Source organism: Bacillus rossius, chromosome 11 (assembly GCF_032445375.1).
Source record: "Bacillus rossius redtenbacheri isolate Brsri chromosome 11, Brsri_v3, whole genome shotgun sequence".
Classification (NCBI taxonomy): domain Eukaryota; kingdom Metazoa; phylum Arthropoda; class Insecta; order Phasmatodea; family Bacillidae; genus Bacillus; species Bacillus rossius.
This window is the reverse complement of record NC_086338.1, coordinates 366808-392758: the sequence shown is the minus strand read 5'-3', so window position 1 is coordinate 392758 and position 25951 is coordinate 366808. Positions and strand designations below refer to the sequence as shown.

Here is a 25951-nt window from a genome sequence, read left to right as displayed (position 1 = left end):
TACCTTTTAACATGACAGGTATCTTTAAAACACATAGTCAGTTATTGGTACAAGAAAGAAAGTGCAAGATTTTATGCCTTTAAAATATTAGTGTTTAAATATTTAATGTGTCATCATTTTCTTCATGCCACAGCACATAAATGAATTTTTTATAAAGTGTACACATGAATTTAAATGTAACATGTAATTTTTTATGTGGTATCGCTTTCATAATACATTCACCCAGAGTGTAGGAACATATCAAGTAAACAGACAAACAATTAGGAAAGGTACATGGATAGGGTTTTTTTTGTACAGGACTGTTACGGAACAAATAATACAATGGAAAGAGATTACTGTATTGACCCAAAAAATAGTTAAATATTTATGTTTATTTTCATTAAAAAAAACATATTCTTTAGTGACAATGTCTCATACATTTCTGTATTTCTACTGAGCATTACCGACACAGGGATTACACAGTAATATTTCCGCTTTACATTATACCATCCAGTGGCACTCCGAAGTCTAAAAAACATGCTATTGTTTTAAACAACCGCAGTATCTACCTTTATGGACAATCACTTTTATGGTGAGAAACAGAATGTAGTAATTTGTGTATAAAAGTAATTGTTTAATATTTTGGCCAACAGAATTTGTGTAATGCCTGGTTAAATAAATTCAGTATGCCAGTATATTACATTCAGTTGTTAGTTGAAGTTTAGTTCATACTGATAAATACTAATGAAAGTGTTAGATGTAATATTCCTTGTATCCAGTAAGAGTTTTGTTCATGACAGGGTATGAGACATACACTCCAAAATAATACATACAATTCACTTAATAGTCATGCACCATATCTGCACAATATGTATGAACCTCGCAAATATAATGAAATCAATTTTTTGTGAATGACCACAATATTAAAACCTAGCATTTTCACACACATCTTGATATATTGTGATAAATGTTTTATAAACTTTGTCACCTCTAAATCTTTTTTCACTCGTTACCCATGCGTCCCTGGGTCATCTTTGCGGAGTCAGGCTCCTGACCGCCTTAAATTTAACCCTGCCACATGACCACGTTGCAGAGTCGACACTTATGGAACTGGCCAACTCCAGAGAAAAGTATTTTAATTTCATGCAGCTGTGCATATGTCTGCCGGTCACAACAAACATAGTAAGTATTTGTAGATTCACGGCTCGCAGAGCCCACTCGAGTCAAAATTCAAAAACTTACGGGCATGGCCGACTCCATGCAAATACAACAACACTGTTGTTAGATGTAATGCAAGCACGTAACGCACAATCAGAAACCATTGTCAGGGTAAAGTACAATCTATAACGCATAGTGTAACTCGCAACTCGTAGCATGCCAATAAATGCTACAACAAATTGACGGTGATTTCCAGTGCCCTCTTACCTACCCATACTGCCTGAGGAGTGTAATCCGACTTATCTAGTTATTAATTCAACCACCACCACGATCCTAGTGAACCACGCTGAGGCCGATGACCCCTCAATAGCAACAGTTAGCTGTGTAAGCTAGCCTGGCACCCTCTCGGAAATAAAAGCAAAATTTAAAGTTGTAAATATATAGAGCTGATTTTGAATTTCCCTTGAAAAACAGATGAAACATGCTATAGATACAAAGAGAAATATAATTATATTAAAACACAGATACACTAAAGAAAATTTCTGTACAGAAATAAAATAACTACAATTCTTATAGAAGACATACTTTCTTTCTCTCAACTTTGTGTAATATACCTTATATAAATTATACTCTAGTCTTAAAACTAACTATTGGTTGTATCACTTTTTTGTATCAAATTACTTGATTAGTTCCACAGTTAATAATTATACAACTTTACAGTTTGACAATCATTCTAGTTACAAACAGTGTGTATGTATAAATTTAATTACAAATAACAATGGCTTTGAATAGATCACAAAAAATACCTAATGGTAAAATAATATCATACACATTTAGAACTGAATTCAATAAGTCATAATAGTGTGAACCATACTTGTGATGGGTAACTATTTTGATTGATACAAGTTTGCCCATATAGGTGCTCATAGAGTCCAGCTTATTGGTTGGAATGTACCTACATGTTGTACATGTACAAATGTAAACTCTCAGAAATAGTGGCCACCAAAACCTTTTCTGCTAGTTGCAAATATTCCTGTTTTCCTCACCAAACCAAAATTTTTTTTGAAATACATAAACAATTGTATGTACAAAACCTTAAAACACAAGTATGAGTTGTAACGGTTCTTACATACAAAAATAAACAGATTTTCAACGCCGATTGTAATTTTGTTGTTTTATTTTTCAAATAGAATGCACAGACGAATCCAAACACTTTCAATAAAGGCTGCTCACTCATTCCACAAACATTCGCCCATCGAGAAATGCTCGCAGTTCGCGTGATGAGAAATTAATAATAAAAAATAATAACGTTGATTTAGTTCTTCAGTAAAATCTTACTGTAAGCTGTAATCATACAAACATCAGTAGGGCCTCAAATGCAGCCGCAACTGGTGAAAAACCGCGAGCCGCCGAAACGCGGCCTCGCCTAGCAGCGATCGCCCGACGACTACTGATGAACTCATGACACGTCTCCTCCACGCAGGGAGTAGACGTCACATGACCTCACCGACCAATCACACGAACTCTTCATTCACTCTACAAATCACAAGCCAATCACAGAACAAATTACAATACATGAAAAACCCTGTACACACATAACTCGGGGCTTCCCTTGATCGGTCTCTTTTCAATTTCACACCAAAATCGGGGACTCCCATTCTCGTTCTCTCTCCCACACCGTGAGACAGCAGTTATCACACATTTCCCACGACCAGTGGGGAATCCCAGCTTTTATCTCAGCGGGGAAGCACTGTTTCTTTCTCACTCCCACTTACAGGCCTCTCATGCCTCTCTTTCTAGCCATCACACCAGACATAGTCCTGTGTTCTAGAATCATTCCACACGTTAATGAACATTACCAACAGCAATTATAATACAAATTACTTTACCAAATTAAACTCATTATTTATAAAAACCTGAAAAAGTAGGCCTAAACAGGCAAAAATCTAGTACAGTGACTTCTTTGTGAATAATGACATAAAAAATACTGATGATTTAAAATGTCTGTTAAAATACAAAATACCTTCTTTAAAAACACATAACAATTCTAAATATCAACTCTAACATACATAAACGGTAAAATATCATTAGAAAGACTTTTTAAGAAATGTTTACATTCATGAAAATAGTTTAAAAGAAAAATGTTTAGCTAGGAGGGCAGGGTCCTGCAATGTTACATTGTCCAAGAAAATATTTTTATAGTCACATAATTTTTTTCTTCGCTGACTTACTGAAGCCAGTCCCATTGGTATAGAGGTCAGGATTCTTGACTTAAAATCATGTGGTCTCTCGTCCAAATCTTGAACACATGTGTTTTTAATATAAGTTTTTAAGCAGTCTTCCTATAAGCCTTCTGACATGGTGAAAAATAATGTTGTGTAAAATAAACTGAATCATTATAAAACTTCTGCTTGATCAAAATTTATAGGTATTAGTTCCTCAGTTTGTTGCAAGTCACATTACATTCACCAAACTATGTCATGACTTTTTTTTTAAAGGTTTGTTGGAATTCCTACTGCAGTTCCTACCCTGGTCCTACGCTTTTTACGCAAAGGCAACATCTTGTATTTATTTTTTATTTTTTTTGAAACAATGCTTTTCAAATTACTTGACTCTAGGAGGGGCAACCCAGATACACGTTTTATTTTTCCTTCCATTTCTACATGCATTTTTCGTAGAATCTCAGTGTTTCCCGAAAAAAAACTTTTGTCTTTACAAACATAAGACAATTCAATTAACATTTTGTTGAACATTCAGAATTCCCTTTGCAATGCTGATATGCTAGAACTTTCATCACTGGAATCTTTGGTCAACGTGGAAGTACAATTTTTTTCAGTTTCTTCCGTCCAATTGTTTTCAGTGTGTGCTGTTGCTGTGGAGGAAGGATTTATGTTGTATGTTGTAGTGCAAAAATTATTATCTGAATCCAGTGTAATGTAAGGACTGTTAATATATGCAGAGTTCAGCTGGAGAAAACTCCAGGCAGGGAAGAATTCAAAAATTGCACACATATGTTTGCAAGGAAATCTAAAATTCATGAAGTCAATGCAACTGCACGTAGCACTATCAAAATTAACACAGTAAAATTTTTTTTTATCTGATGAACTCTGAACTTTAAAACTCCCCTTAGAAATTTCTGTAATGGATTCCTTGCAAATATCTGATCGAGCAGCACTTATCCTGGTGAGCACATGTCTTATAAAGTTCTGTGGTCGGTTTATCAAATATGAGGGTATCTCTGGATTAAACATCTTTACAGTAGAATTCTTATAGCAGTATTTTCGGTACATATCAGGTAAATAGTTGTTTATAACTGTCTTGAGCATTCCTGTGAGGGATTTATCAGAATTGTGACAAAGATATGAATGCTTTAACACTTTATTTTGACTTTCAATTCCATTATTGGTGTGAATAATTGTAACAAAGTCTTTTTCACTGAAGGCCTGTACCCACCTGTGTTTGTGAGCTAGCCAGTGGGTAGCAAAATAGTCAGATGCTTTAGGGTTTTGTTGCATGATGTCACTACTATTCATTACTTCTAGATTAAGGTCAAACTCGTGTTTGTCTCTTGAAGCTTCAATAGCACGCCACATACTTAAAATCTCTTCTGAATTACCAGATGTTACATTACCACTCTTCCTGACCCACCTCAACCAGGCTTGCTCTCTGTGGAACGCACATAAGTACACTGTGTTTCGAGGGAAGGTCTTTTCAATTGCTACTATTTCCATCTCACTGAAGTCCGTCATCCAGAACTGTGGTTGCCATTCAGGAAGCCATTCCTTGAATACATTCAAAGCTTCAGCAATTAATGCAGTGCTTTCTGACTGAACTACAAAAGTACCAACAACACTGTAGCCAACATTGGTCTTCACTGCTAAAAAAAAGAGTGGCAAAGCATACTTTGTCGTCTTATAAGTGGCATCTAATAAACATACACTACCATACCGCAACAGTAACTTCTGTTGCCACTTTGTTTGGTGACAAAACAATAATGGTGACACATCACTGTCAGAAACATCTTCATACGGTCTGTAAAAAAAACAGTCCTCCCTATTTTGAATTTTCCATTCATTGATGGTTTGCTGTAGTACCTCTTGGTCCATTTGGTCTCTTTTCTGCGAAAATATTGCCCTGTAAACATGAGCATAAATTACTGAATCTTCTGGGTAAAAGGTTTTACTAAGCCTGTTGGACATTTCATCACCAGAATATCTATTTCTCACATATTCCTCAAGTAGCAATTTAATATCCCTGGTGGCTGTAATGCCTTGACCCACAAGTCTTTTGATTTCTGTTACAAGATCTGGATGAATTTTTTGGCAGAGATAAGTAGAAGTAGTTGTGTGGTTGTGGTTCTCTGCTTTGCTGATTTTTACATAGAACCTAAGGTAACTTGAAATTGGAACTTTTTCCCTCAGGGCTTCCTGCAAATTCTTCAAGACCTGAAACCAGTATAACCATATCAGTTAAATACATTGAAAAGTGTTTATGTGAGTATTCAGTGAGGAAGTAAAAATCAGAGGAAAGAGTTATAAACCCATAAATTGCACAAGATAACAAGTGGGTTTAGCAGCTGAGTTTTGATGTATAGTACTTTTGCAGAAGTGTTAAATACAGCTGAAAAGATAACAATTTGGCTGTTGTTATTCGGCAGATGTAATTAGTATATGTAGATTAAAGGTTTGTTCCTGTTTACACAGGAGACAAGGTTTTTTAAGTCATCTCTTCAGCACACTTGATGACTTACTCTAGGGAATCAAGTAATCAATCATTTCTGAAACATCGTGGAATTTCCATTGTTCAACACAACATGTTGACGTCGTCCGGGCCTGCGGCCCCTTTGAGCCCGATACGACACCGCCCAACCACCATCTATATTCAAACCTCCCGCTCGTGCGTGCGTGTGTGCGTGTGTGTCTAGCCCGGCAAGAGGGCGCTTAGCTGCAGTGCGCCGCACCCCTAATTTGCTACGTTTTAATATTATTTGTAAACCCTTTTTGTTTTCATTCGTCTTTGCCCCAGTGTTGTGCAATTTACTTGTGTTTTCTTTAATTTAAATAGGTTACCTTAAATAACTATAGACGTTGCCCGGGCGGACCCGAACAGGCACGGACTTGGACGAGGGTAGGAATGCTTTTACATAAATTGTCATTAAATAAGTAAATAGTAACGAACTTTCCATTGTCAGTAATTTTTATATATTTTTAATGTTTATCTGTAATTTACTCAACTTTCGCCGGGGCACGGAATCGTAGAATATAGTAACGGTAATTGTGTTGGCGCGAAGGGCGCCATGTTGCCACCTGCGAGCGATGAGCTCAGCCCAGTCGATCTTCATCACTGACCGAGAGCAGACGCGCCAGCACCCCGGGGACTTCAACCTTTGTTCTGCACTGACCAAGTAATTCTGTCTCGTTAAGTATTTCTGAATCTCTTTCGCTCGTCATCCTCGGGGCAGCTCTCGGTCAGCGGACTGTTTAATTAATTAATTGTCTCAGTCGAGTTTCTTTCATCACCGTGTAATAAGTAAACTTTGCAGCATGGCCACGTGTGTGGACCATGCCTTCACCTAAACCGATTCGTGCCTCAGGCTTTTTTAACCGTGTAATGTGTAACGTGTAACGGGCGTGTAGAGAGACGTGTTAGTGAAATTAAATCTGGAGAATAAATATAAAGTGAGTACTTATTTAATCACGTGGTGAGTGAGTCTAGGAGTGTGGCGTGCCCGACGCCTAGAGCGGGCCAGGTCTGGGTAGCTAGGATAGAAAGGGCTGGTAACTCGTCCCCACTTGGGCTACGTCACGCCCTGAGTGAGAGACTCCGCCGGGTCCACGTGCCCTTCCACGTGGTGGCGCCCGTAGTTAACATCTCGAAATCACCGGCAATGCGCGATCAGCCCTCAAATGGCGCCCAACGTGGGGCGAGTTACATCTTCCGCGAAAACCAGACCTGTACGAGCGTGTGAGATAGGCGGTTGTTACGCGGAGCGCGCGGAACTAAAGTTCGCGCCGGAACTATTGTTCGCGCGGAGCGCATAGCGGGACTCTGGCGCGCCGGCCACGTGATCAGCCAAGCGCACGCTTCCAGGAATCCGCGCACAAACAACGGACTCCGAGCGCAGTAAGTAACACAGTGCTGATGTGTTCGTGAGGACTGTTCGTGTGCAGAGTACCACGTGCGTAGACATGTATCCGTATCCGGACGAGTGTATCGGGTGTTACTTTCCCCGCCCGAGTTGGGACTTGCATGGCAGGACCGCCGCCGGATACGAGTGTGGCTACTGTACGGAGTACCGCATACACGGCGTGACGAAATGTGGAGCTAGGTCGTGTCCCGGAGGTAGTAGCGAGGGATACCGCTGCCAGGAATGTGCCGGCCTGTGGCATCGTGGCTGTATCGGCGAACGTGAATGGACCGTACTGCGCAAGTTTTTTACCTTCACGTGCGCACGGTGCACTGCCTACCTAGCCACCCAGGCGCAGTACGAGGCAGAGACGCTGGAAAATCCTCCACGACACGCCTCGACGCTTCCCGAAACGCCGACGCCGCTCACGCCGACACCGACTCCGATCACGCCGACACCACTCACGCCGAAAAAGACGCCGCTCACGCCGACGCCAACCACGCCGAAAACGACTCCGCTCACGCCGACGCCAACCACGCCGGAAAAGACGCTGCTCGACTCGCCGACGCAGCCCGTGCCAAGGACGCCGCCCGTTGCCGGAACGTCACCGCCGCACCAAGCCGACTCCTCACGCACGACGCCGACCCCAGCACCACGAAGGTACGTCCTGACGTCACCCGCACCGCCACGTGTTACGTTACCGACGCCTACCGCTCTGACAAAGACGCCCGTCGTCCTGACGCCCACGCCCGTCGTCCCGACGCCGACGGCCGCCGTCCCGACGCCCGCCGTGCCGACGCTCATCGACTTGACGTCTCCCGACACAAGTCCGATCCCGCCGCCGCCTGCCACACTGCGTTTCGTCGACCCGACGCCACTTATCCCGACGCCGACGCTCGCCGTCCCGACGCCGACAATTCCGCTTCCGCCACCTCCTGTCCTGGAGCCGCCAACCCCGGCACCTCTCGTCGACCTGACGTCTCCCGACGCTGGTCCTAGCGCATCCTCGCCAGCAAGACCTCGTTTCGCCGACCTGACGCCACTCATCCCGACTATGATGACGCTTGACTCGCCGAAGCCAACCGAGCGACGCACGACGACGACCGTCCCGCCGCAGTCTGCGACGCCGTCCAGCACCCGCCTCGTGTCGGAGACACCTCCCGACGCCGGAATGACCTCGCCACCGCACCGAACCGCCGTCCCGACGCCACCAAGGTCATTTCCGGCGAAACCCGCCTCGTCTCCGCCACACGACTCGCCACGGACGCCACCAGACTCGACGCCGACGCTTCGTGTCACCATGTCGCCACCACCTGGCTTCGACGTCATCATGCCGTCGTCACCGCCACCAGAGTGCGCAGTCGCAAACAGGACGCTTTGCGACACGATGTCCAGGGCCCTGACGCCGAGACGCCTGAGCGCCGCCCCGCCGCCTGGGTTCGCTCCTCTGTGCCCACCCGGATTTGCCCCGCTGTGCCCGCCTGGCTTCGAAGCACAGCCGGTTGTACCTGCCCGAGTGAGACGGACGCGCGCGACGCCGACGCTGACGCCGCCTACATGCCCACCTGACAGGACGCCAGAATCGACCGAGGCGCCACGACGCCCGATTCCGACGCCGATCGCCGCAGTACCGGAACACCGGTCAAGTGCCCTGCCGCACGAGACGCCACCCAAATGTCGCAAGTTGGCAACATTGGGACGCCGCACCGTGAAGAGTCGCCTGAGCTCCCTACATCCGCCTGTCGCGATGCAGGTCGACGCCACGACGCCGGGACGCCCGACCGTCCCACCACCGAACGTGACCACCACCCGGACTTCGACACCTGTCACCCGTCTGTCACGACGGGCCGCGAAGCGCCCGCCTGTCGGCGAGGCTGAGCCGGGCCGTGCCGAGCGCCGCCCGCGCTTGCTGCCCGCCTGCCACGAGCCGCCTGACCTTGGCCGCCGCCGTCCCTGCCGGCCAGCGCCCTGGCCACCGCCACGCTATCACACGCAGCAGCCGCCGCAGCCGCAGCTGACGCAGATTTGGGGCTCGGGACAACTGGTGGGTCACCACCCACAAGGTTAGTCAGCCAGCGCCCATTCTGTCCGTGTGTATCGTCCTCCATAGTGTAAATATTGCTCAACTGTCATTTTGTAAACATTGCTCGCCGCCATCATGTAAACATTGCTCGCCCTTCCATCGTGTAAACATTGCTTGTCCGTCCGTCATGTCAACATTGCCACCTGCCCGCACAAACATAAACATCAACATTGCCACGTGGGAGTGCGCGACGTAAACACCACAGGCAACGCCCCCCAACCATCTGTCAAACGGCGCTGTCATATCGGCCTACTTTCGGAGGGGGCAATTGACGTCGTCCGGGCCTGCGGCCCCTTTGAGCCCGATACGACACCGCCCAACCACCATCTATATTCAAACCTCCCGCTCGTGCGTGCGTGTGTGCGTGTGTGTCTAGCCCGGCAAGAGGGCGCTTAGCTGCAGTGCGCCGCACCCCTAATTTGCTACGTTTTAATATTATTTGTAAACCCTTTTTGTTTTCATTCGTCTTTGCCCCAGTGTTGTGCAATTTACTTGTGTTTTCTTTAATTTAAATAGGTTACCTTAAATAACTATAGACGTTGCCCGGGCGGACCCGAACAGGCACGGACTTGGACGAGGGTAGGAATGCTTTTACATAAATTGTCATTAAATAAGTAAATAGTAACGAACTTTCCATTGTCAGTAATTTTTATATATTTTTAATGTTTATCTGTAATTTACTCAACTTTCGCCGGGGCACGGAATCGTAGAATATAGTAACGGTAATTGTGTTGGCGCGAAGGGCGCCATGTTGCCACCTGCGAGCGATGAGCTCAGCCCAGTCGATCTTCATCACTGACCGAGAGCAGACGCGCCAGCACCCCGGGGACTTCAACCTTTGTTCTGCACTGACCAAGTAATTCTGTCTCGTTAAGTATTTCTGAATCTCTTTCGCTCGTCATCCTCGGGGCAGCTCTCGGTCAGCGGACTGTTTAATTAATTAATTGTCTCAGTCGAGTTTCTTTCATCACCGTGTAATAAGTAAACTTTGCAGCATGGCCACGTGTGTGGACCATGCCTTCACCTAAACCGATTCGTGCCTCAGGCTTTTTTAACCGTGTAATGTGTAACGTGTAACGGGCGTGTAGAGAGACGTGTTAGTGAAATTAAATCTGGAGAATAAATATAAAGTGAGTACTTATTTAATCACGTGGTGAGTGAGTCTAGGAGTGTGGCGTGCCCGACGCCTAGAGCGGGCCAGGTCTGGGTAGCTAGGATAGAAAGGGCTGGTAACTCGTCCCCACTTGGGCTACGTCACGCCCTGAGTGAGAGACTCCGCCGGGTCCACGTGCCCTTCCACGTGGTGGCGCCCGTAGTTAACATCTCGAAATCACCGGCAATGCGCGATCAGCCCTCAATGTAAAACCATTAATTGTGATAACTAGCAAGAATTATTTAAAGCAAAAGACTGATTAAAAGTTAATGAATGGTATAATTACTAGTTACTATTTTAAAGAGTTATTGTGATGACATATGAGCACAAATAAGTTAATACATTCTCCGTGAACTGACTTTTACTTCCTCAGTTAGTTGTGGCAATGAATACAGAACCAGGAAACGTGATATTAGTTTGTATATAATGAACAAGTAGTAAACAACCTTTGCTAAAACAGGAAAAACCTGAATTATTTATCCCAAAATATGTACAAGTGCTCAATATTTATATTTTTTATCAACACTAAAATGTCATTATTAAATATTTGAGGCATTCTAAAGCATTCAAAAATGGTTTTGTGAAGTTTGACCACGGCAATAATGACAGACAGATGATTTGCACAGTCTCAGCTTATAGTTTTATCATGTTCTGCACTACACAAAACATTTAACAAATTAATTAGGTTATATATACACATTTGCTATTATACTTATCAATACCTATTCACACTCATTTCAAAATATCTTACACCTGAAGTATCCATGACAGACATAAATTTTGTATAAAATTATATTCATTATGATTGTGCTCAGAAAAGCTTAAAGCTTTTATGTGATCTCCGTGTTGCAGAGAACTTCAAATTATTTGGATATGGACTACTTACATAAAAATTATGATTTGTGGAGATGATTCGGCTTTTTAATAAGAAAAGGATGGAGGTGTTAGAAACAACGTAATATATGATTTAATTTTACGGATTAGCTGAGTTTTCTGCAAAAATTGTTGTGATATAGGTATTTCTGATGTCTTACATTGTCTGCCAATTGCAAATGTAAAATTCCTTCATTCAATATTCTTTGCACGAAAGAATGTAATTTAAATGAAGTTCTACATGTAAACCTGTTAACATAGTATCTGCTGCCTGTGACAGTAAAACTACAAACCACTTAAACAATGCAGGATTTTTTAAATAATCTCTTCACTGTCATATCATTATGAAACCACGAAAAAGATATTAGGAAATAAGTATCTGTCTCAGGTATTGAACTTACAGCACACTTTTTCCTCTTCGAATTTGGCGAGGTAAAATCTGGATAAACCCTTATACATCTTACATTCATTCTCGCTTGACATCCAATTTTTTTTGAATTTTGAATCAAAAATTTTTTTTTCTTCAAGAGTGGATGATCAGGCTATATAAAAAAAAAAAAAAAAAAAAAAAAGCAAATTACAAGAAGCAAATTTATCAATTTAAACTTAACAAAATACTATTTCTGATGTAAAGAGGTGATGGGTGAATGATGTTACAGTCATAGTGACAATGAGTTGTATAACTTTGTTAGATATCCTCCCCTTGAAAAATGATAACAATGTATCAGTCCCATAAAGAAAAGTACAGAATTTAAAAGTAACATATAAAATGCATTCTAACTAATCATAACATTTTGGATTTAACTTCCATGACATTTTCAAGTATTTAACAGCTAACGATAGAACCGGAAGATAGTGTTTTTATACATCTCTCAGTTTTATATTTTAGAAGCTTATTCACTGAAGAGAAAGAGAGAGGGAAAAAAAAAAAAAAAGCATGACATCAAGTACTCAGACTAACTGGAATGCACTTAAATTAATAGAATATTTGCTGCATAAAACAGCAGCTTCATACGCACATAGTTATACAACTTACCAGTGGATCAACAGTCTCTTTAGACTGCTGATAATTGTGGCCTTGACCACACTCCAAGTAGACAATTTTTTCTATGCTGAATGGTAAACCAAAAAAAATCAATATTTGGGCTATTAATCAACTTTCCCTGCTGATACTGAAAGTAAAGCTTCTTGTGATCTGCAAAATAAAAAAGAAGGTATAGAATAAATTCACCATGCACTTTTGAAAGATACAGTATAAATTTGTTCACAATCATTTAACATTCATTTAAAATTCAAGTCCAAGAATTTACGGAAAGAATTGGCCACAAACGTACCAACTTTTCTTGCAGTAATTTTGAGTATCTAACCAAACTCATAATTATCAAACAGGGATCATCTCACCTCAGATCCTCCCAAGTACTAGATCAACATGTTAGGTAGGTACTGTTGAACCACCATGACTTATTATAATAAAAGTTAAATCTATTATTTTTAAACTCAAATTACTGTTGATTTTCCAAGTCAAAACCTAAAGAATTTAAATATAAACTCAAGGAATTATTAAAACCTCATTCTTTTTATTCATTACAAGAATTTTATGCCAGTTAATTTATATAGATTATGAGATGATTATTTTATAATTTTTAGCAAGAAGTGTTTTAAATATTAGTATTTTTGTGTTATTTTATAAATTTGTTATTTATAATGTCAATTTGTAATTTGTTTTCATAATGTAAAAATTAATTATTTGTTGTAAAGAAATTGTAAAATAATTGTATAGACATGTCCAATACGGTGATGTGCAAAACATATACTGTATTTACTGGACAAAATAAAATGAAACTAGTGTGTTAATTTCATGCAGTAATCATTATCTCATTTGTATTATGTTCTTCTTCTCCCCAAAAATTTTATTTTGCATAGTATTCACGGTGCATGTAAAATATTATTATATAAATTTTAATATGTTATAATGCCAACAATAGGCAATGAAATGTGAACAATAATATTTGAACGTAGTTCACGGTAAACACACTTCATATATGCCATAACCCCTTTCCAATAAACTATATTTAAAACTAGCTTCGCTACAACAGTTTACAACCAAACACACACACTGCTCATTATACATGCCCCTCTTCGTGTGTACCCCACTGCTGCACCTCAAACAAAAAAGGACAGTAATTACATAATTACAAATTAATTTATAAAAAAAATTTGAGCTATGATAAATGTAAAGAAATCCAATCCTAACCAAATAGATGTTGCTTTGGAGACTGTTAGGAAAAAATGATCGAAAATCACTACAAAACAAACGAAGTAAAAAATCTAATAAGAAAAAAAATTAGAGGTGCAACAGGGCCCTTCCGAGAGAATCTATACAAACGAAATACATACAAACTTCCTTTTTTTACTAATATAGTGTTAGTGAAAATTATCATTACCTGCTGTGGCATTGTTGACACTACTACGCACACTGAACGAGTGACCTAATTGTAGCAATCGGTCCTTAAAAGTTTCAAATTCACGTTCTGTGTCTACAAAACCAACTAAATAATCCCTTTGATTTTCCAAACATTCAGTGAACAAATCTTCAATTCCACCGCTTTTCTGTGCCATGTTTCCTTTTAACTCCAACTCCATCACCACCATAATTCCCGCGCATTTTGTTAAAAGAAAAACAAAGTCCAGAAGTTGGCCGAAGGTGAAGTCTTCGGGCATGTTCGGGTTGGTCCTCAACCCTTTGTGAAATGTAGGCTTCCCTATAAGCCGCTGCTTTAACATCTGTGAACTCGCAGTCAGAGCTAAGGAGACGCAAAGATTGTAAGAATTGATTTACACTTTCATCAGGTTGCTGATGTCGGCTCATTAGTTTATGCCTTGAAAATATTTCATTCTTAGGTTTAATAAAGAGTGAATCTAGATTTTCGATTGCAGACACATAAGAAGTACATTCGCTAATAAGTTCGTATATACTGTGACTCACGTGATTGTAGAGTAGTAACAGCTTATCAGCTTCAGAAGCCTTGATTGATGCTGTGAAGACTTCGAATGTTTTCTTCCAGTGATTCCATTGTGAGGAGCTTTTCCCAGTAGTGTGATCTGCTTCAAATCTCTCGGGCTTGAAATACTTGTCCATTGTTTGTATTAAATGTTTATTGATAGAATGTGCTTAATAAATTGACATAATAAACCTTATCTTCAGAAACTAAGGCTTTATTAAGCACAAAACATGACTTAGATATTTACATGAATTAATACATAGATTTGAATAAGAGGTAATATTGAAGGTTAAACAATGTTCATGCAAAGAGGTTGCTAAGAGGTTAAAACCAATATCACCACACGTTGTTATAAATTTAAGCGATTAAAATTAAAAAAATTTGATATGAAACTTAAACAATAAAAAAATACGAGATTAAAATACCCCTGTAAGTTTTAAGTTTGCTTTTCGGTAATTTTTATTAATGTTTTTATTTGTCTGTATTGATTTACCATTTATGCTTATGACTTTTAAACAGATCTTATTATAAAAAAATCTAAAGTGATATTATATATAAGGAAAAAAAAAAACAGTGTTCCGAAGATACTGGATGTGGAGATGCATCAGTGGATGCGAGTGTCGCGTCCCTAGAAACCTCTCGGTTTTAGTTGCCACAGTAGGGCCTCGTAAGGGGTCGTTACCACAACGCTGAAATACCACAGCGCCGAACATATACCATAATGTCGAATGCCACATTGACCGCAACGCCGACAGCTAGAAAACTGCTGTGTACCACAACGCTAAAATACAGTAACGCCGAAAAATGTTGCTGCGTGGAAGAGGGTTGGGGGGGGCGGGGGGGGGGGGGGGGGGCACAGGAGCCAAATGAAAAACTACTGAATGAATTTGTGTGTGTTTCTTAAATGTATCTTAACGCCGAAATACCACAACCCAACCTAACCTAACCTAACCTAACCTAGGCTAGCCTAGCCTAGTCTAACCTAACCTAACCCATACAGCACAGTGACGTAGAAAAAACGTGAAATATACGTTGTTTAGGAAACCTGCTGACGTTAAATCATCATCTATTACACGTATATTCAACGTTTTATCAACGTAGAAAGAACATCGAAATGTCCGCGACAGGCGACGTCACCAGATGGACGTTAATTCTACGTCGATCGGAGGACGTGGATACCACGTTGGTTGGGCGACGTTGATGAAATGTCTATTGGAAGTCGTAGAATCTACGTGGCCATGTGGACGTGAATTCAATGTCAGTTGGTGGAGGTTGATTGTACGTTAGGTTGAGGCCGTGGATACCACGTCGGCTAGGCGACGTTGATGCTATGTCTATTGGAAGTCGTAGAATCTACGTGGCCATGGGAACATGGATTCAATATCAGTTGGTGGAGGTTGATTATGTACAAACATACCAATTGTCTCAGGGAAAAAATATTTTTTTTTCCTGCCAGTGGTATTCTCTACATTGAGGCATGAAAATTGCTTAAAAAGCACATATTGTAAGTGTTCTTACAGTGCCTAAGAATGACATCTCAAAAATTGATACTCATTTAAAATAGTTATACACTGATTTTAACAACCCCCCCCCCCCCCCAAACCAATACAGTTGAATTTAATTACATTTTCCAAATTTAGTCAGCTGTAAGCATCAGTAATTGCAAAATGCGTGGTTTTTTTGTTATTAAATACCATTTCAATTAAATTGGCAAACGTCAAAAAACAATTTCACACTGAAACTTAAAGTATTAGTACACTCCATGACACAAATTAATTGAAAACATTGGGTGCTAAGTAACCTTAAAAAGTGTGAAGAGAATGTAACATGATAATTAAATATTTTCACAAATATGACTTTTTCATTATTTTTTCTTTTACAAATTACAACTCAAAATCACTTAAACAAGTAACGCAAGGACAGATCAGAGGATGTCGTCGGTATTTTTCTTGATCTGTCCAAAGCTTTCGACACAGTAGATCATAAATTACTTATTGATAAATTATATAATTTGGTAATTAGAGGTGTAGTCAATAAATTGTTGAAGTCTTATCTCACAAACAGAATGCAGATAGTTCAAGTTACTAGAGTCAATAGTAACAATATATTAGAGTCTTATAATTCCCTACCTAAACTTATGAATGTAGGAGTTCCTCAAGGAAGCATTTTAGGGCCACTTCTTTTTCTGGTCCATGTAAATGATCTAAGTTATCATTTTACCGATATTCCTATCATTTCTTTTGCAGATGATACTAATGTACTGGTTAAAGCCAATCCAGCTTCTAAACTTGATGCTCTGGTTATGAATACACTACATACATTAAACTCTTGGTTTACAAATAATAAACTGCTACTGAATTATGGTAAAACAAATTTTATTTATTTTTTCCTCTAAATTAAAATCAAATAAACCAAATACTCTGTTAAAATACTAACTTAAATTTTGTGGCACTTTCACGATTCCTTGGACTTGAGATTGATGAATTTTTATCATGGGACAAACATACGTTTGGTTTGCTAAATAAATTAAACAGTATGTGTTATATGTTTAAAGTACTTTCTCATATAACTACCAAACAATGCCTATGGTCTGCCTACTTTGGCTATGTTTATTCTTTAATCAGATATGGAATTATGTATTGGGGTAGTAATAGACATCATCTACAATCAGTTTTTATTATACAAAAAAAATTAATCAGAATTATACTCCACATGAAACGTTTGGACAGTTGTCGTAATATTTATAAATCCTTAGGTCTTCTTACTGCCCTGTATTTATATTTACAAAGTATTATTGTTTATTCATAAAAACAAATTAATTTATATAAAAAATACTAATATTCATGAGCATTTCACGTGAATTAATGCAGATTTTCATCTGCAAAGGGTTCATAAGAAAAACAAACTTTACAGTCAGTTAGAAATGTTGGTATTAGATTATTCAATAAATTACCATCAGTTCTAAAAAATATGGACCAATATAATTTATTTAAAAAGGAATTATTTCTTTATTTATCACATAAGGCTTTTTATAATATAGATGATTATGAACAGGAGGTAGCTTCGTAATTTTGTTTTTATCTATTACTTTTCTTTTATATATAATATTATCTAAATAGGTGCTTATTCATGGAAGTGCAGCTGTTATATTATTTTAATATTGTAATGCTTTTAATACTGTTCTTGTACCTGTTTGTGTGTTTGTATTTATGTTTATTTGTAATTTTATTTTGACATATTCTATACCATTATGTACGGTCTATTGAATGAAATAAAAAAAAAGTGGATATTATTTACATAGTATTCAAAGCAGTTGAAAACAAATTAATATAATTCAAAATATCAAAAATTGGCAGCATGTTGACATTTAACAATTTTTCTAACGACACGTATTTGAGGGTACAAGCCCAAGCCATAATTTTTAAATAATATTTGACCGACTGGTTTCCCAGTTAATAGGTACCCTGAACTTATGATGATGACTGGAGGTCCATATCACAAATAAACACTAAACAAAATATACTTACTTATTAAGAGTGCTACATGTAGAGTTTATAAAAAAAATGTTTTTTTAAGCATTTTTTCTATAAAAAACCTGTTTTATTTTACAAAAAACAAAAAAAAGTATTTTTTTCACAATAAAGATTAACTGTAAAGTATGAGATACAGTATATAAAATAATTTAAAAAAACCTGAAAAGTGGGGGGAAAAAAACTAGGGACAAAGTTTTTTCTAAAAAAACAAAAAACATTTATTTTTAGAGAAAAAAACACATGCTTTTTTTCATTTACAACACTAGCTACATCTCTTCTTCGCATGTTTTAACCAATTAGAAATAATGATGGACACTTCAGTCTCGGTAGCAGACGGATAATGGAAACGAACCACCCCTGAAACAAATTTTTGAAGGTAAATGAGTTTCACATGAAATAAATATTGTTTTGTTACAGGGAATCAGTGCCTATACTACAAACATTTATTTTGGTATTTTGTTGCTTTTACGTTATATTTTAAGGGCTGATATCACACGGGATGCATTATGACAAATTTTCTAAACTCACTATTACAATAATTATAAATGCAGATGAATTTACTCAGTATGTGAATGGCCAAAGAAAAAATTGAAATTACAAGGGGTTTAGCATATCTAAAAACTTCGAAAACATCAGGTCACAGATTTACCATTCTTGGACGTTGCAGAGGAGGAACAGATCCAAAAGGAGTGGCAAAAATAGAGTGATAACTGTAATTGAAATCTTCTGCTAATACCAACTCTCGCTTGCTTCATAATTTACTGCACAACAATAATTCCCATGGCAGCAAAATCAAGCTACACATGAAATTGTTCCTCAGCTGTACACAAAGACACTGCAATTATTAATTTTTTAACTAATTGAAAAAAATTTTTGGCTAACCAAATTAATACTGGCTTCTCACTCATAACAACATGTGAAAGTTCCAATTTTCTGAAATTTTTCTTCCCTTTTGCTCCCCACCAACTGTACTCTGCAGCCAGTTGATTTGTCAACATTCTTTTGAACAAATTTGCGACACTTCCTTGTAAGTGATTTCCTCTAATTACCTTCAGCGATAATACGCCGTTTTTAGTCAGCATGTAAAAGTAATTCCGTACAATTAATTTTGTACGTCATGATCACAATATTAATATCACGGTAAAAGTTTCGTATTGCGTATCCAAGGAAATACCTTCATTATGATGGCATGTTATTCAAGTATATTTAATGCAGCTGTACTAACCTAACAAAACATGCTAAATCACAACAGCAAGCATCATGTAACACAGCATCAATATTTACAGGATCGTGTCCTCAGGATCAAGTGATCTCCTTGGATACGCAATATGAAACTTTTACCAATATTACAAATAAATGTGTGACATCATAAGAATAATAGTTTATATGAATTTACAGTACCTACGTGCATTAAAATATGGTAGAACTGGAGAGTAACGATATCTGTTAAAAAAAATATATTAAAAATCCCAAAATAGTGTCATTTTGTGCTCCTTGACTTCCTCTTTTCATTAAAGGCGGCGGAGATAAGAAATTCCAAATATTTAGGAGATATCGCCGTTTTTGTAAAACTGGAGAGTAACATTGTGTTTTTTAAGGAAATACAGCTAATCTACATATTTACCCAAATATTACCCACAATTCTTGTATTGATACTGCAATGGGATTTTTTAATGGTAGCACATCAGAACTTCAAAGTATCATTTCAGTAGGTTAAAGTGAGCTACTGCCCCTATTTTACCTGTAACCGTTTACCACTGCAACAGGAATCATAAACATGCATTATTCCGATTTCCTACGTAACACGCAACGTAACGTACCCAACCTAAATTAACCTTTGTTTGTTTGGTATAGTATTCTACAATACGCCTGCAAATGCTTTTAATAACTAACAAAATAAGTCCTCAATATAGTATTCACAAAAAGTGACGGGAACTTTTGTGTACACAAGTCAAACATTTTATATTCGAAAACGGCCGCACGTGAAGTGTGTCTATGGAGGTTATGTATAGAACATGGGATTCGCGAATCCACAAAATAAAATACACTTCATCATTCTAAACATAACAAACAAACCTGCATTAAATAGTACATAGCGTTACAAATATAAACTTACCAAACTAGTCCAGAACCACAGAATTCAGAACGCCAATAATATTCCAAAATCATGCCATTAACCGTTAATGACCAACTGCGCAGAAACAATTCAAACATCCGTTTAAATCTAATTAAAAAAAATACTTATTACATTTAGTAAAAAGGACAATGAACATTTATTAATGTAATATTATTATAATTTTACATTAATTAATTATACTGTTATTACTTTCTAAAACGGAACATGATGGTCGAAAGATAGACGTCATGTCGACGTCTTGTAGGCGACTCGAACCTCAGGGAAACTGAAAAACACGTCGCTCCGACGTGGACAACGTATACTTACTTCATGGTTTCAAAGACCACGTCGATTCGACGTCGGTTTTGGTGACGTGACCACATTTCGACATTACCACGTCGATGCGACGTTTCTTACACCAAGTGTGCTGTATGGGAACCTAACCTAACCTAACCTAACCTAACCTAATCTAACCTAACCTAACCTAACCTAACCTAACCTAACAAAACCTAACTTAACCTAACCATCACATTAAATTGTATAAGTGGATAACATTTCCACACATTTGAGACCTTTCCAATGGTGTATTTATAATAAATCATGCATTTAATAATTGGAAATTGTTTCTATTTGAATAAACTTAATTCGTTATTAATGGGTTATTTTGATGCTTTATGACATTTTCTACTTCATTTTACTTAAATAAGTCATTTGGGTGGAAATCAATTTATTTATATTGTTTCAAGTGTTTTGGATTCATGTAATAATTATCCGAATCAATTCGTTAAAATGGGATGAATTTGGTATTCATTGGAATCGTTTAATATTCTTTTGGTTAAATCACATTAAATTGTACAAGTAGATAACATTTCCACCCATGTGAGTTTTTTCCAATTGTTTATTTATATTAAATTCATGCATTTAATTATTGGAAATTGTTTCTTTTCAAGTAAACTTATTTTGTTATAAAAAGGTTCTTTTGATGCTTTTTAACCTTTTCTATTTAATTTTAATTAAATAAGTACGTTTAGGTGCAAATAATTTATTTATATTGTTTAGAGTAATTTGGTTTGATGTAATAATTTTCCGTATCAATTGGTTATAATTGAATTCATTTCGTATTCATTGGAATCGTTTACTATTCTTTTGGTTAATTCACATTAAATTGTACTTGTGGATAACATTTCCACACATTTGAGACCTTTCCAATGGTTAATTTATAATAAATCATGCATTTAATAAATGGAAAATTGTTTCTATTCAAATAAACATATTTTGTTATAAATGGGTTCTTTTGATGCTTTTTGACATTTTATACTTAATTTTACTTAAATAAGTCATTTGGATGGAAATCAATTTATTTATATTTTTTCAAGTGTCTTGGATTCATGTAATTACCCACATAACACATCAACGTTGAAGAAACGTTTCCACAATGTTGCCTTAAAATTTTTCAACGTTGCTACAATGTTGAAGTAATGTTTATGCAACGTTGCATCAACGTTGATGCAATGGCCAGATGTCCGCCCTGTGAAACGTTGTTCATGCAACGTTGTAACAACGTTGAATTGTAAACCACCAAACAACGTCAACATTGCTTAGCAACCCAAGAAAAGTGTTGCAGCAACGTTGTGCAGCCAACTTTGCAGCAACGTTGTGCAGCCAACTTTGCAGCAACGTTGCCCCAGACAACCTTGCAGCAACGTTGCCCCAGACAACCTTGCAGCAATGTTGCAAAGACAACTTTGCAGCAGTGCTACTCTGACAACTTGGTAGCAAAATTGCCCTAGACAACCTTGCAGCAAAATTGTCCCAAACAACTTTGAAGCAACGTTTCTCTGCCAACTAATCAGCAGCATTGCCAAGTTAGGTAGTCTATCACATAATAAGTTCACTTTTCTGACAGCTCTGAAAACAGTGTCAAATATGTTTTATGTTTGGAATTTAAAACCCTGGTTGTTGCCCATATCACATTAATACTGTATTTACTCGCATAATGTCTGCAGTAATTTGGCAACATTTTTTATGAAGAAAATGGGGTGCGGACATTATGAGGTTAAGTTCGAAAATTATTTTTTCTCAAAATTTTACATCATATTTTTATGTAGAATAAAAAATTTTCTTTTATCATAATTAGTTTATTTGGATTTACCTTGCTGTGATGATAAAACGTTGCGTAATAACGTTACAATATTATTTTTGATCACCCACACCGGTAACCAACCGGAGTTGGACCATGCTTACACTGCAGTCGTTGACACCAATGACTGTCTCGTCCGTCAGATATCACACACTTTACTGTCTGGACAGAAAGAAGTGTAATTGGTGCAATGATTGTGACGGCCAAGGCGGCCACTGACGACACGCGGCATATGTCTAATGTCTTCATTAGCCGGCGCTGGCGAGCCTCCCTCCCTATGTTTATGGCGACACAATGTTTGGTAGAGCCAGCGGTAAATAAGATGGCAAAGATGGCGGAATACAAGCATTGCTATACCTTACAGATATATTTCTTGTACAAAGTAGCAAGAACTCTGGTACAAGCAACAAAAATCTTGTGTCTTCTTACTGTAATTAACAAATGTGTGAATCTCGCTTAATACTATTGCGTTGTACGATAACTCGCCATAGATTTGGCAACAGTGATCAATAAACAAAACAACCAGGATGGTGACGTTCTCAGCACGGAACTAATATCTTGTTAATTTAATCTGGTGTGGACTTCATGTAAATTAAAAAAAAAAAAAAAAATCAATTGCAAGTATTTAAAAATAAATGTGTGGACATTATGCAATTAAATACAGTTACTTCACTTTTCTGACAGATCTGAAAGTAGGGTGATATAAGTTTTACATTCGCAATTTAAAAACTTGGTATAGAAAAACATGCATCATGTCGTACCAAAGGACATTTGGAGGTCAATGGTGAAGTTGGATTTAATGAAACACTGATTTAGTGGAAAGATTTTAGAAAACAATGGCATCTCATCAAATCGGGATGCTACTGTACGATGAATTAATTCTCTTTATCTAAGTAAGTAATAGATAATGTAGATAATACACACAAGTTATTAAAAAATTAACTCTGTTGGTAGAAATAAAAAATATACTGAAAAATTAAATAGTAGTACATGACAGAATTATCTTTTAATAGATTCACTATTATTACAGTAAAAATATTTTACATGAGTCACACAGAAAACATTAAAATAAACAAACTTTTTTTTACTTCCACAAAATTAAGTTTTTTTATTTGTAATAAGAGGTCAACGTTTGACCCTCGATATATTGAGGCATAATTGACAGACAAGGTTTGCACCATGTTCGCAAAATTATCCTTGAAGTTAACAATGTGTCTGTGTTGACTCCGGAGGACCTTCAAGTCGAGATCACAAAAGCCAGAGTCGGTCACGCTGAAGATTGGACCGAGTTTTGAGGAGACTCGTTCGCAGCTAGAGACTGGTCTGGTAAGTATTTTGGTTAGGCTTAGTAGCTTTGAATCAAGACATTAGTGTTGCATGAAGGCAGTTAAAAAACAAAACCTTTTAATAAGTGTAAGTAAAAGTTTAATTCTGCAATATTTCTACAAAGTATTTTATAGTTTTCAAAGTAGAGTATCAAAATATTATATGCAAGGTATTTTTAAACATTCATTTGGCACAATAATTCATGTCCTGGTAAAATTCATTACAAAGTAGTTCACTTAAGTTCTTATGCTTCTTTTTTCAACACTGGTCAGAAACTGGCAACTTCCTGAAAAAAGAAAATACCATTCTTAGTAATGCAAAGGCTATATATATATATATATATATATATATATATATATATATATATATATATATATATATATATATATATATATATATATATATATATATATATATATATATAAATGTAGTGTTTAGACAACACCCATGTTATGCCTACATAAATAAACAAATTAAAGGGAAATCTATCACGGTTTGTGTTGGGTCAACATTTGTAGTGAACATTTCAAAACCTGAATGAAAGCATTTCATAACACCAAAATGCGTATATGAAATGCTGGAAGATTGGAAATAAAAACATGTTTAGTCTCTGAATTACCATAATTCCATCTGTTAATTACCAAACATTTTAAATAATTATTTTATGACATTTAAAATAAATAAGACAGTGGTAGGAAAAGCCAACCACTCTTTTGTATTTATCTTTAAAAGATTTGTGCAATGGGAGTGCATGACTTGATGTAAGTTTTTGGACATACGCCATTGCTAAGAAATTTCTTAGCAATGGCGTATGTCCAAAAACTTACATCAAGTCACTCTTTTGTAGTGAGCAAATGATACACACTTATTCACAGTTAAAAAGTTATTTATTCCTTATTGTTGCAAAACACTGCAGTGTTAAACATAATATGTACTTGCTTACAGTGGATTTTTTGCTTTATTAAAAGTATAGTCCGTTCACCACTGGAAAGACTTTTTGAAATCCAACTTTTGAAAAGAAAACCATAGCTGTTAGCAGCTTGCATTGTTATGATCATTACTAGAGACAGAGCGGCCCATCACATTTCCTTCAGTACACAAAGTGAAACAGTTCCAAAAACTTTTCAAAAAATATGCTCTCTTATTTAATATGCTGGATGTACCTATCCCTGTGGCTAGCCTGAACAATTGATAAAGTACAATAGAACCTCATTTGTACGAACCCGGGATCAACGAATTCCCGTGATTAACGTATTTTTTCTCTTGCACCGTCATTTTCCCTACAGTATTAATGCATTATTTTCCAGTGTTAAACGAAAGTGTTTCCTTCAATTTACGTTGTAACAGTGCTGTATTTAATAGAAAATCGTTAGAAAAGTTGTGATGGAACAATAAAAGTTGAAAGCGAATAGAGTAACTTTACTTATTATATGTGATTGCATGTTTTGAGGTCATGGCAGGGGTTCTTTACCCATTGTAAACAAATCTTTGGTGACGTGAACGTGAAAATTAAGTTGATATTTTATCTCTCCCTTTTGAACTTTAATGAATAATGCTTAAAAATTAAGTTGTATAGTGGAGTTTTTAATTAAATAAATATTGTACTACGGTGGTACCACTAACATAACTTTAAAAGCAACATTTAAAATTCTTGTAAATATGTCGACTTCACGCATGTTCGGCAATTTTCGGTTTACCACATAAGAAATATTGCAGAAAGACGATTGGCAGCACTGAATTTCCAAACATCACATCTCAAAAGTTTTTTTTAACCTTTTATGTTCTGTAGCCGTGTTATTTTAGAACAAATGTTTACTATAAAAATTCTGAAATTAAATCAATATTAACAAGCGATTATACACAGTCAGAAATAAGAATTGTGTGATAAAATCTCACCATTAATAGTGGACGTTTTAAAATGCTCAACATTCACATCCTTTCCTCAATAACCAAAATTTTAATCTTCAACTTTAAATAAACATTAATTGTGAAAGTTTGGGTGGATTTATTGTTTTCACCATGTGAGATAATTGTTATAGTAAAAACGTAATCTTCTCTTTTTTATTTGGTGTTGTGTGTATTTGCTTGTTTCCACCATAGTAAGAATAAAAAAATTTTCAAACACTTCCCTCCTTTTACATTTCTCCCGATATTTACTTATTTTTTTCTTGGTCCCTTGAAATAAGTAAAAACGAGGTTCTACTGTAACAAAACAGTAGGGCTGAACTGATACAACTTTTTATCAATTCCATTACTACAGATTCTTCTGGGCCAATTCTGGCGATACTATGTGCCGATACCATGAAGGATTAGACACAAGATAATATTTTACTTTAAATTAGGGATCTGCAAGTACAGGTTTTTGAACTGAAGCTGAGTTCGAGCAAGTTTTCCAGAAAGCTCACGAGTTTTGAATGGAGCTTATTTTTATACAAAATTTACAATAAATAAAATGCAGCAT

The 25951-nt window shown here is 37.4% G+C and overlaps 1 protein-coding gene across 9 annotated transcripts in view; it reads right to left on the bottom strand.

Annotated features, from left to right (window-relative positions):
* Positions 1-328: 328 nt before the first annotated feature.
* Positions 329-25951, bottom strand: part of LOC134536550 (cytochrome P450 6k1-like) — a 40988-nt gene continuing 15365 nt past the window's right edge. For 2 of the 9 annotated variants that reach the window (XR_010075798.1, XR_010075799.1), the window contains exons 5-8: positions 20352-23776; positions 12410-18265; positions 11775-11915; positions 3705-5582 (exon numbers count right to left, since the gene is read on the bottom strand). Coding sequence is in view for 7 of the 9 variants with exons in the window: in XM_063376286.1 (XP_063232356.1) it covers positions 3891-5582; positions 11775-11843 (1761 nt within the window). In the remaining 2 variants the exon portion in view is untranslated. The other 7 variants (XM_063376286.1, XM_063376285.1, XM_063376290.1 and 4 more) reach the window with 7 other exon arrangements.